We start from the raw sequence: 13,218 nt of genomic DNA on the forward strand, positions 1-13,218 counted from the left end.
CAAATGTATTTAAAATTATTTACAGGGGGAAAAGGTTACATGGGGAAAAGCTAAATCGCGCAGGCTGGTACAAAGGTCGCAGCTTTAGGAGACAGTCCATCACTTCCTCTTCGTCTCCCTCTTGTGCACACGGTCCTGTCCAAATGCACCGTAACAATATGATGCACTAGCTGTACATCTATCGCTAAAAAATTAGTCTGCATGTCCTTTTGTCAAATAAGAGCTGCAACCGGTGTCAATGCAATAAATTAGGTGTCCCTTTTAAGAGTGGACCATAATGCTTCTCATGTCTTCACCTCTTTCATCAGTCTCAAGCGAAATCATCTTCCATCTTGCCTCAATGTATCATTCGCTGCCTGTCTTCATTAAAAGGCAGATTGATCACGAAAATGAATCTTCTGGTGTCATAAAATGCTGCTCAATATTTTTTGAGAGGTCAACTAAGAAAATTGGGTGCCACAGTTCTAGGAATGGCAAGACTTTGATGTTTGTAAATGTGAAGAAACGTGTGCTAAGGTATGCAAATCACTTTTTTATTTAATACACAGTTTACTTACCACAAGGGTCAGCAAGATTGCAGAACCCTGTGTGATGAAAGCTGAAAAAGAAAAGAAAGAAAGAAGAGAAAATTAACAAATTAAATAGACATTGCGGCAGTAATTAACATGGCTCAATAGAGGAGCTACTACGTAAATCAAGTAGGATTATGGTGAGATCCGTCAAATAATATGATATAGGAACAGTTTCACGAGATTTTGATATGATTTTCGTGCACTTGATTTTGTCGAGTATAAGACGCATTTCTCCTCCTCCCCCCCCCCAATTTTTTTTTTTGTGCTTTGTATACAATGGTTCAAATTTTATGCATGAAACCATGCATGCTGGTGCAACCAATATGAGCGTTCTTTCCCTGAACACACCACGCCGCAGCGGCAAGTCGGTGACGTGCCCACAATGTTCAGAGGCCAACGACGGTGACCCAGCACTGGTTAAACTGGATGAATTTTTTTACTGTTTCAGAGGATGAGGCCTTCGATGGCTTCGAGTGTACTGTGGTGAATGTTGGTTTTCTGCTAGAATTTGTGGCTTGTAAAAATATTTTTAACAGAAATTTAGTGCCTTGAAATGGGTAAGTAAGACATTTTGCGATGAGAGTACAAGCATGTATAATTGTGTTTCCTCACGCTGCCTGAGTTAAAAACAGATGTGTCTTATACAGCGATACAACTCATAGGCCAATTGTTTCTTCGAAACTCGTGAAAAGCAGGTTGTCCGGCTTATACAAAGGTGCAACTTATTGTCTGTAAACTATGGTAATTAGATTTGTTAGACAGTGCCAGAAGAAACAAAAATTTAAAAACATGTCACTTTTAGTCACCCTATGCAGCAATATGAAGGAAGCAAATGCTCCTATCTATAAATTTGTGAGGTTCAATATGTTTACACACTATTAAGCGCAACAAATATTGCATCCTTCTTCAGAACAGCGAGTTCTTCTTTCCGTATCTGCTTGACCATGTTGGCGTACACTTTCTCCCAGCCATGGAGCTTCAGCAGTTTGATTCCTTGAAGTAATTCACTTGTGTGCTTTATACGCTTGTCTGAGATTGACTGAAAGAAAAACAGAAAAAGAAAAGAAGGGCATTAGTGCATCAAAACAGGTATCGCGGTTCTGTCAATTGAATCCAATAGAGCATCCAAAGCGGAAAAATAGAAGCAAGAAGTTTACAAATTAGTAGTTTTGCATCAGGAATAGATATCGCAGTTTTGTCAACTGAATCCAATAGAGCATCAAAAGCGGACAAGTTTGATATATAAACTTATATGTTATGTTAATTTGTTACGTTGATTAAAATGTTTTTGGAAAAGTCATACTCACATATTAGTGGTCAACGTGAGAGCCATGTATAATACATAAATTTTGTTCGATTTAGATGTAATATTAAATGTAATTTACAAAATTGTGATATCATTTTTCATTGAGGAGTTATAGTTGTAAACATGATAGTTAAGTTGCCTGAAAACTTCCAATTTTCATTCATTTTTATTAAAAAGTTTATGACCTAAATAGAAAATTCATTACCAACGGTCACTAGATTTTATCTTTACTAAGCTGCATGCATGCTATGAAAAAAAAAAAGTGTTGGAGCAGTGATAAAGGCAAGAAGAAAGCAGAAGTGAAATGTGTAAAAGACACGCTAAAGGCAACATTCAATGAAGAGTGGGTCACAGCTATCATTGCTTCCGGTAGTGCTCTTTTTTTTTTTTGTAACCACTTGAGCTATCGGGGCACATGAATACAAAAAAAGCAATGTTCACAACTCAAGCACTTAACCCGGATCTATGTCAAAGTGTTGAAGATAAGCCAGCTCTTCAAACTGCATTGTGTACACAGGCTTTTCCTGCCTATGACTGTTCTCAGCAAGCTCTTGTACTATGACTGAGTTGAGTTTCTAGAAACACTGCTTACTTTATGCATAACGCTGCTCTTATATGCTCATTTTTCAATGGCCTATGGTTGCTTAAAAAAAAAAAAGCTGGTATGTGACAAATGCATTGGCCATAATTTTCTTAAAATACTGTGCACCGTGCTTTGGGTGCACACTGATAAACCAAAGTTTATCAAAATTAACCTGGTGCCCCCCAACTACGATGTACTTAATAATCACATTGTGGTTTTGGCACAAAAAAACCCAGAATTTAATTTCCTCAATACAGCTTGAAAGAGCGAGAGGCATGCTTGGCCCCTTTTGGTTGCCTCTTCTATATTTTCCGCTTAATGTACGTGGAATGGCTTTAGGCATGAAACACCTAATTTCATCTCTCCTTGGTTGCTAAGATAAGCCAAGCCAAGCCAAGCTTGCCAAGAGTACCAAGATCAGATAAATTAACAGCTCTGTTTAAGTTGAAAAGTGTCTTGATCTAAAGAATAATACAGGGGATACACCTAAAAAAACATATGTCTGATATGTGGTGGACATAAAAAGCAAGCGCTGTTGAGATTAGGCATTTATATTAGAGGAGTTCAGTTTAGGGGACAGTTTGTAGAATGGGCGGCTTGTACACAACCAAACACAGCCCCTACATGAGATTGAAAGGAAGTCAAAAAATCTTAATAAGCAGGCATGACCAAGACAGAAGCTCACAGTACCAAAGACTCCTTCTGCAGCTCGGACAGCTTGGTGCAGATCCAATACTGCAGTGGTGCAAGGACGTAGATGGTAGCCGCACCTACAAGAGCGCTGTAGCCCAACTGCTTGTACAGTAGCACTAGAAGAATGATCAGCTGCAACACAGGGGCCGAAACAGATGGAAAAAAAATGTCAACCTGCCAGACTCAATTGAGAAACCACATGACTTGCACTTCCCTAAGAGCTTGTGGCAAAGTCATCTCACCTTGACAGGCACGGCCCAGATATAGTGGCCCATGGAGAACAGCAGCATCACATTAAAGGAGTCCACCGACATGTGATTCACAGCCATGCCCACATCAATATCACTGGCAATGGCCAGAGACTTCAGGTACACCAAGCTCTGAAATATTTGTGACATTCAGATAATTCAGCCTCTGATTTCAATCTATCCATTCTGCAATTATTTTATAGCCCTTTCCACGTTCTTCAAGCAATAAAGAAGTTTACAGAAGGATTCACAGAGGTTCACAAGGGGTGCTATGTTTTTGGCACCTTCTGGCAATATCTGGTCCTTGTTTCACAAAAAGCAACACACTATCGTCATTTCTCAGTGACTCATGAGCACAATTATACATTCTTGTTTTAGGTCATGTCTGCATTTGAAACAAGCATAGACTATTATCGTCTAGCAACAACAGTAACAAGTCTTAGAAAGCAACAAACAGGTAACATCTTTTTCCACACATGCTCCTTGGTTAAACCTGCAGTTGCTAAAAAAAAAAAAGAACTAGTTCAAGGTTATGCTTTTTGTTACGTTTGTTTCTAAGCTGCTCATAACAGGACACAATCAAAGGATGAATAATTGTACCCTCAAGAACAAAACTAAGTGAATTAGACCAGTCTAAATGTAATGTACATTGTGCCAGAGGCCATTGAGAAGTAAAAAAAAACAAGTTTGAGAGTTTCAAAAAAAGTGCACCTGTGTCTCTTCTTATGTCCATATTATATTTACCTTGCACTACCATGTTTCAAATTTTAACAAAAGGATGGTTGTTAGAACAAAAAATTACAAGATTGCATGGACAAGTTCCGAACTGATACACAATATTTCATTCACTGAAGTTGGGCTCCTGATGTGACAACCTGAACTTCTTTTAACACAGTGTTCCATGCCACAACAACAGCTTTGACTAAAAAAAAAAACTGAAGCTTAACAAAACCTACACTACACTGCAAAACCTACATTGTACAAGTGCAGCTGGTATTTGCTTACATTAGGTGCTGTTTTTTCTGCAACAGCTGAAAGGAAAGGCGATTGCTTTCACCACAATGGTCATGAAATTCCAACATCTTTGAAAGATGTCGCACCTTCAAACACATGATAAGGTACTTAAAGGGATTGACAACTGGCCAGAATGTGTTGTGAGACATTGATGGAAACGAAATTATTTATAGTGATAGAATCCAGCACACTGTTTGTGATTTAAGTAGGAATTATAATTTTAAATTGGCGATGGAAGTCTCGATTATCAGTAAGTGGCGAGGCATGGCAGTGAAATCGTAGTACTTCAGGTGTATTTTATGAGATTACTGTACGTAAGTTGACTGTTATTAAGTACAGCATAATAATTGCAGTTGGTATATTATCAGACACTGCCACTTCATACTATGCTTCGGAAATCAAAAGCTCATGCATGGCTACAACATGACGCTGAGCTCTGTATCAGGTGTTTGTTTGTTTTAAAATCATTTTGTTTTCAATCCAAATGGTTTTGATTTGAGTGTTTAAATACCAAAGCAGTTGGATGGGAAACCATCAAAACACATAGCTATTATCGCGGACATACCTTAACGATTTGGAAAACATGAATCGCAGAAACATTAAAAAATTAAATTCTGGGGTTTTACGTGCCAAAACCACTTTCTGATTATGAGGCACGCCGTAGTGGAGGACTCCAGAAATTTTGACCACCTGGGGTTCTTTAACGTGCACCTAAATCTAAGTACACGGGTGTTTTCGCATTTCGCCCCCATCGAAATGCAGCCGCCGTGGCCGGGATTCGATCCCGCGACCTCGTGCTCAGCAGCCCAACACCATCAACTTGATCAACAAAGCCATACTTTCTGACAGCTACGACCATACTTGTCATCTGCCTCCCACTAATGCTGACGTATAATCGCTATCGCACTCACCAATCAATGTTTTCAGCATGCTTTCAGTGAATGACTACATCCGCACTGCCCTTTGTAAAATTCTGATAAAAAATGTTGTACGGTGTTTTCCGCATTAGCACTTAATGATTACACACTCTGACAGGTAGGCTTTTCATTGCACTAAAAAAAAGATAGGTACCATGAAAATTGGTTTTCAGTCCCTTTAAGAGTCACACAGATTATGACTATTTCTATATAAGACAAAGAAAAGAATCTTGCAGAATGCTCAGAGGCTTTCATCAGCCAAGGCAACTGCAACCAAGCACAAAAATCTAAAATAGAAAAGAAGGCAGGCATGTCCTACGGATGTCTAATAGATCTGCACTGACCACTTGAGACAAGTCACCTGCACAGAGCTGTGGCAACAGGAATGTATGCTTCATAAAGTTTACCTCATACATACCACATTCATGACACCTCACCGCAATCATCCAGAGATAAAGAATTCTATGTGAGGTAAATGAGCTTTTTCCTTCTGCTTAATGAACAAGACGAACTGCTCCTTTTCTGCGGCCCTAGAAAATGAGTTCCTATCGAGCGAAATTACTTCTTTGTTGAAGTGTTGTCATCCAATGTGCTGCAAGATTGGGTTTCTGTACTGCATATTGTTGTCTGAGACAGCACGTAGTGAGAATCGTAGGAAATGTATGGCAAATGCCAGATGGTTGCAATGAGAAAACTGAGAAAGTGGATATGTGGTGTTAGTCGTCAACAAACTAGTTATTTGCTGCTAAAGAATTCACTTCCTTTGGAAGGAGGAGGAGGCAAGATCAAAAGCTTTGAGGACAGCTTGACAGAGGTCATGACTCTGTACATACATCGACAACACAGAAAGAACAATGGCACAGCATTGCAGGTAAAATAGAACACAAAAGAAAGCTGAGTACCATCCAAAACATGTAAACAAGCATCACATGAAATACAACCACCTAGTATTAACACCACTATGCAGTAAGAGAAATTTACAGTTGCAAAGACCTGTTACAATGACACTTTAAGGAAAATTTTGATTTTGAGATATCAAGGTGGTCGACAGTTATAAAAGTTGAGATGGTATGGCAAACTGAAGTGACTGAGTGTGCATGCTTTACTGTAGGCAGGATTTTTCTTTTAAACTACAGATGAAGTGAATGCAGAAGGCAAGGTGGCATGTTTTTGTTGGGTTCAAAACAATCTATGCATGCAGCACATGACCAAATGAGCAAAGGTGGTGTCTGCCTTGAGTTTCAGTTTCAACTGAAATGTACTCTTATGTAAATAAATCATTATTATTTTTATTAGATTACTACTTCAAGCTCATTTAACTTGCCTGGAGTGCAGACCGTACATGGATGCTTTCCATGATAGCCATGTGGTTGAAGTTGTTCGAAAATGTGCTCTGCATGAAGGTGGCTATCAGGATAACGAATGATAAGATATAGCCATTGCTCAATACTTCATCCGCTGTTGGATATGAGTCTGCACTCTGTAACAAAGCAAAGATTTACATGTGACAACGCATTATCATTCTAAACTATATTGCAAATGCTATGTCACAGGAGGCAGTAGCAAAAGGCCGTCTTTCAAGCACTATAATAGAGATCATAGGGGAGTACAAAGAATAATGTTCAAGGTTCTAATTTTCTTTTGCTCAACTGAGTTAAAACACATCGGTAATATATGTGGTGCTGTAGCGTGAAACAAGTGGCAAATTAGTATGCAGTCGATGTGCTCACTATACAATGAAATGTTGCTGCAGACATCATGTTATTTCAGGGTTGTCTCAAGCATCCTGCTGCAGATTAACGCACCACATTTTGGTGAAAAAATTGACACTGTCAACCAAGCACATCAAGTGAATTACAATGGAAATGTTTTTAACAAAAAGTTATGCAGAACTTTCTTAGACCTGTAGCTGCAGTGGCTAGTACCCAGTCCAAAAATTAAGGACACTCTCTTAATAGCTGAAGCCGCAACCTGCCATCACAGTGGTAATACAAACTGAAAATGCTTGACCTGTTTCAAATGACCTGATACACACACACACACACACACGCACGCACACACACACACGCACGCACACGCACACACACACACACACACACACACACACAGGATGTTTCAGTGAACACTTTAAAAAATTGTTAAAGGTTGCCTGTCGCAGACAGCTCAATTCTAGTTTAAGAGACGGTCTACTCGAAGCGGCAAACACTACTTGCACAAAAAATTGAAATGCAAAATAGACTAATTAACAATAATTCACAAATTAACTGTTTAGCTATTTATCTTATGACCCATATTGCAATTCACAAATTCTAGCAGTGGACTTTGCAAGCCGGATCCACTTGGAACGAATTCTCAGGACGACACCAGTTTCAAGATATAAGTTCCCGAACTTTGCGGAGAAATGCACTGGCGTTCCAGTTACTTATGTGCTTCAGTGCATGAAACGACATTTTGTTAACAAATTAACTGGAACGCCAATGCATTTCTCTGCAAAGTTAGAGAATTTACATCTCGAAACTGGTGTCATCTTGAAAATTTGTTACAAGTGGATCCGCCTTGTGAATTCCACGGCTATAATTTGTAAATTGCAATATGGGCCATCATGTAATTAGTTAAAAACATAATTAGCGACTTATTATTGATTAGTCAATTTTGCAACTCATTTTTTTTTTGCAAGTATTGTTCACCGCTTTGAGTAGACCAGGTCACGAACTAGAATTGTGATATTTGCCACAGGCAACTTTTAAAGATTTTTGAAAATGTTAACTGAAACACCCTGTGTGCATATATATATATATATATATATATATATATATATATATATATATATATATATATATATATATATATATATATATATTACTACAGTCTACTACGCTCGTAACAACAGACCCACGTACAAAGGACTTTCGAATTTAACGGACCACGCCACAACAGACTATCAGATACAGCGGACGAAATTAGCGGCAGTTGTTGTCAAAATCAAGTGCATAAAATGGAATTTTGCTGTGTCGACATGGGCTGACAACTGACTTGCGAGAGTCAGCCGACGAACGCGGTTCAATATTGCGCATGTGAGGGAGGAAGGTGGGGTGGAAGCGCACTGTCTTTCACACGCGAGGCACGCGAGGGGGGGGAGGCGGAGAGGGAACTGGGGTTCTACTCCGGCGGCTGCTACTTATGACGCGGCCGCCCGGGCGCCATATCTGGAAAGTGATCTGCGATGTGGACAAAGTACGCCCAGTGCCGGAAGCTTCGTATGCGCTGTGCTTTCGACGTTTAGTTTGCATTGAAGTGAGAGACAGCACGAAAATCAATTCGCGTGCTGCTGCTCCTGTGCTTCCTCACTCCAATGTTTTGACAGCAACTTTCCACGGTGATCCAGAGAGATGAGTTCATGTTTACCTGTGAGCACGTGACACCATGCTTGTTAATTTAGTTAGTAAGCGAATGCATACAACTTTCTACAGTCGATAAAACTACTATCCTTATTTCACATAGCTGTCTATTAACTTGCTATCATGATCAATGCTTTGCCTCTCGGGTGAAATTGCAACATTTTATATTTTTATTTTGGACATTCGTCACTCACTCTTTGCAATAACGTTGCTACACATTGCGACCAATGTTTTGGAATGAGGCATTTCAGATATTACAGACTTCGGATAAAATGGTGATCTTTTGTCGGATTATCAGGGTCTGTCGTAACGAGAGTCAACTGTATTATAGTAGTAAACTTTCGTACGCATTTATACATATTTATATTGCATTAGGTCTATATTTCTTGCTCTCACAAAGATGCAGTCACTCCCTCTTATGTATACTACTTGTGCACTCACATTTAAGGGTTTCCCTGGATGGTTTTACCTTGAGGTCTTATTCTGAGATAGATCAAACACAGTGTACAGCTAGATCAACTAAAACTTAGACTGGTGCCCCTAGTGGTTGAGTTGAAGATACAAGTGTCTTCTATGAAAAGACATACTATTCCGCAAATATCTAATCACATGGGCATCAAATTGGAATGTAGCTGAGGAAATATAACCCACAAACCTAGCCACGCGTCACAGAATGAGTGGCATTGCTTCCTGCGGCCCAATTTTCTGTTCAAATGTGCACAAAGTTTATAGGCTTATCTTGAGCCTACCATATCTCTGAAGAAGAGACAGGGAACATGTTAAGTAATACGTAATTTTCTAGTGATAATCAGCTACAAAGCTGAGTCAATAATCTTGCTTTAAGCTGTTCATAGAGCACATACAATTTACAAAAGCCTTCTAAGTAGTACAGGCTCACTGAAGTGGCACAAAGGATTACTTACCACTTTGGAGATCTTGTTCGTAGTAACATCGTCTACATACTCTAGTACCAGGCTGATGGACAGTGGACCTATCAGGCCAACAACATCTCCTATGACCTTGATGAGACCACCTGCTAGTGCTGTTCTCCAGTAGGTCTTCAAGAAACAGCACCACAGTGATACTCTGATGCCTTTTGCCTCTGCTTTGGCCTGAGAAAATAGCAGTGTCGGTTTGGTGAGCATGGGGTGGTGTTCATATGACAAACTCTAAATATTCTACTCAGACATGGAGGAAAAGCCATAATGAAAGAACGGAACAAAAAAATAAAATAAAAAAGGCTAAAGATTTCAAGCAACCTGATTTCATGTTATGCTTAATATGACTGCAATACCGCCACAATAAGCTGTCTTTTGCTAGTTACATTTGCATCCCCTTAACATTTTGTAGGCTCTTTATTTATTTATTTATTTCAAGAAACCCCTAAAGGCCCTCACAACGAGGGTATTACATAGGGGGTGACAAAAATTCTACAAGCAACCCAGAGAAGCGTATTCAAGGAATAGGCAAAGAATAATAATAATAGGCAAAGAATAATAATAATTAATACTAAAAAGACCAGAATATAAATATTTTTGCATGTAAATAGACAATTATTTTGCTGAGTACTCAAATATTCATGGCTTATTTACACACACATGAAAAAAAAGAAGCAATGGAACATACCTAAAAAAATGAGACAGTGCTAAATGTGCATAAAGTAACCAACCTGACATTAGAGCAACATACTACAGGACAATGCAACTTTTGCTTGAATAAATCAAGACGCTTCCTGAATGACCTAGCCCACATTTACATCAGCTTTCCAGGTTGCTCAAATTAAAAAGCTTTTCTTAAGATAGCTCTGCATTCAAAAGAAAAAGAGCCCAAGACCAGGTGGGCACGTTCCACAGGAGGAGACTCATTGAACTCTTAAGAAAACTGCCCAAACAAGACAAAGATCACTCTGCTGAAATGTAGTAAGTCAATACAGAACTTGTTCTAGACCATTAATTTAGTTCTCGAATGCTGCAACCACCAAGCACCAGTAAATACCAGAGCATACTGACATAGCTTCCAGGTAACATACAACATCTATTCAAAGCCCATAAAAATAAATTGCAACCCATGGTTAAGGTCAAGGTACCATATTTTCCAGACTATAGCCCGCACATACTGAATAGTTTGCAGCGACAAACTTTGAGCTGAAATAGGCTTTCTTGTTTAGATAATCTGCAACTAGTATACAGCTGGTGCACAAAAATTTATTGTGAAACTATAAGGCCTCAGGTCCTCTATTAGAAAGCATATAATTCTAATTTATTTGCTGATCTCACTATGTGCTTTAGAACTACAAAACATTCAAGGCACATCAGGCCTCTTCTTTCAAGCGTGCCTACGGTCCCCAAATATGAAACAATGCACTTAGATAAATTGTGTCATGCGAAATTTGAACTTTCAAACAAGCATTGTTCATGGACAACAGCCAAAAAATATGATAATCACAATGACAGCTATAATGAAGAAACATTTTACCTTCTCTTTTGAATACACCTCATTAAATCGTCGGTACTGGTTCTCATTTGTGTGTTTCTGGAATAAAAGAAAAAAAAAAAGCAGTGGTTTGTAAAGGAAAGTGTACTATATTGTAAAATGAACAAACAAATACGAACAAATGTGCAGCTTGGCAGGAATGCATTTGTCAAAACCTGACAAGGAAACAAATGTCTTTTTTAGGCTATCAGGTGCTTAATGATGAGAAACTGATCTAAATACTTTAACTGCGCAAACTCGCTGCTGAGGCTTTTCTTCACGTCAACTCCCTGTGTCCATAATTAAGAAAAAATAATTGCACTGGTGCTTGTATATTAATAAACATTCCGATTGGCAACCTTCTGAAAGTTTTCATAGGTGGAAAGAAAAAAACAAAAAACAGACACCATATATATATAGGAAATAGCCCAAATTCATAAACATGACACTGCTGTAATCGGAGTAGGAGCGTATTAGAGAGGCTTGAAGAAACACTGCAGCAGCCTACTCTCATCAAATGCATTAGAGGTGCTACTGTTGTGCTCACTTACTGCAATTAGATGCACCTGTAGCTACAAAGATAACATGATGCTAAGTAGTTCATGATATGTGCATAACATTCGCAAAAGGTTGCATTTTTTAAATATTATTTTTAGCGTGCTTTGTGCACACGTATCTAAAAGAAATATATGAATTTATTAAGTGCTTCCTGAATGTAGAAGCAGTGGTCAGACAAGGGATGCTGCTGGTGCAAATATTTCAACAACCTGTCTTCATTAGGGCAAGAGCTGCTTCAACAAAAGCAACTGATGCCCGGATGAAGTCCCTTTGTAGGAAATTTGGCTCCCTTGGGACCCCTTGTTCAACCTTTACTTATAGTCTTGGTCACCCGACGATCCTCTGTAATGTACAGCTACAAATCAAGCTTTCTCCAAACAGAATCCCACCTTGATGTCATCATCTTCATCATTTTTTTATGTCCACTGCAGGACGAAGGCCTCTCCCTGTGACCTACAAACCTACAGGACAGGGGTGACCTACCGGACAGGGGTGTCCTGCGCCAACTGATTCCAACTTGCACCTGTGAATTTCTTAATTTCATCACCCCATCTAGTTATCTGCTGTCCTCGATTGTGCTTCCCTTCTCTTGGCACCCATTCTGTAACTCTAATGGTCCACCAGTTAGCTATCCTAGCATTACATGGGCTGTCCAACTCCATTCTTTACTCTTAATGTCAATTAGCATATTGGCAGTCCCTTTTTGCTCTCTGATCCAAGCTGTTCTCTTCCTGTTTCTTAACATTATGCCTCACATCCTCGTTCCATTGCTCTTTGTATGGTCCTTAACTTGTTCTTGACCTTCTTTGTCAACCTCCAAATTTTTGGCTCATACGTTAGCATCGGTAGAATGCATTGTTTGTGCACCTTTTTTTTTCTCTCAATGATAGTGGTAAGCTTCTAGTCAGGATCTGGCAATGTCTGCCGTATGCACTCCAACCCATTTTTATTCTTCTGCAAATTTCCTTCTCATGATCGGGGTCCCTTGTGAGTAATTGACCTAGGTAAACATAATCCTTCACAGACTCTAGAGGTTGACTGGCAATCTTCAGCTCTTGTTCCTTTGCCAGGCTATTGAGCATTATCTTTGTCTTCTGCATATTAATCTTTCAACCCCACTCTTACGCCTTCTCTGTTAAGGTTCTCAATCATTTGTTGCGATTAGTGCCCAGTGTTGCTGAACAGGACAATGTCATCTGTAAACCAAAGGTTGCTGGGGTATTCACCTCTGATCCTCACTCCTAAGCCTTCCGACTTTAATAGCTTGAATACTTCTTCCAAATGTCTTCTTGCCTGACCCCTTCTTTTTATTCAATGCCGCAATCAATTTTTGCTTGTTAAATTTTTTGAGGTGGTGTATTTAAGAGCACTCAGGTTTAGCCAGTGCATGATGAAAATATTGTTCATTCTTTAGTATATCCATTACACTTGCTGTGCTCTCTGTGAAACTTGTAATA

General features: G+C 39.2%; 1 protein-coding gene across 2 annotated transcripts in view; it reads right to left on the reverse strand.

Moving 5' to 3' along the window:
- The window catches only part of LOC135919336 (ATP-binding cassette sub-family C member 9-like), a 45,182-nt gene that overhangs the window by 29,850 nt on the left and 2,114 nt on the right, over positions 1-13,218 (reverse strand). For both annotated transcript variants that reach the window (XM_065453089.2, XM_065453088.2), the window contains exons 3-9: positions 11,207-11,263; positions 9,655-9,843; positions 6,658-6,813; positions 3,397-3,534; positions 3,152-3,286; positions 1,449-1,611; positions 558-598 (exon numbers count right to left, since the gene is read on the reverse strand). In XM_065453089.2, the coding sequence (XP_065309161.1) occupies positions 558-598; positions 1,449-1,611; positions 3,152-3,286; positions 3,397-3,534; positions 6,658-6,813; positions 9,655-9,843; positions 11,207-11,263 (879 nt within the window). The remainder of the gene's footprint in view (positions 1-557; positions 599-1,448; positions 1,612-3,151; positions 3,287-3,396; positions 3,535-6,657; positions 6,814-9,654; positions 9,844-11,206; positions 11,264-13,218) is intronic.

Source organism: Dermacentor albipictus, chromosome 2 (assembly GCF_038994185.2).
Source record: "Dermacentor albipictus isolate Rhodes 1998 colony chromosome 2, USDA_Dalb.pri_finalv2, whole genome shotgun sequence".
NCBI classification, from domain to species: domain Eukaryota; kingdom Metazoa; phylum Arthropoda; class Arachnida; order Ixodida; family Ixodidae; genus Dermacentor; species Dermacentor albipictus.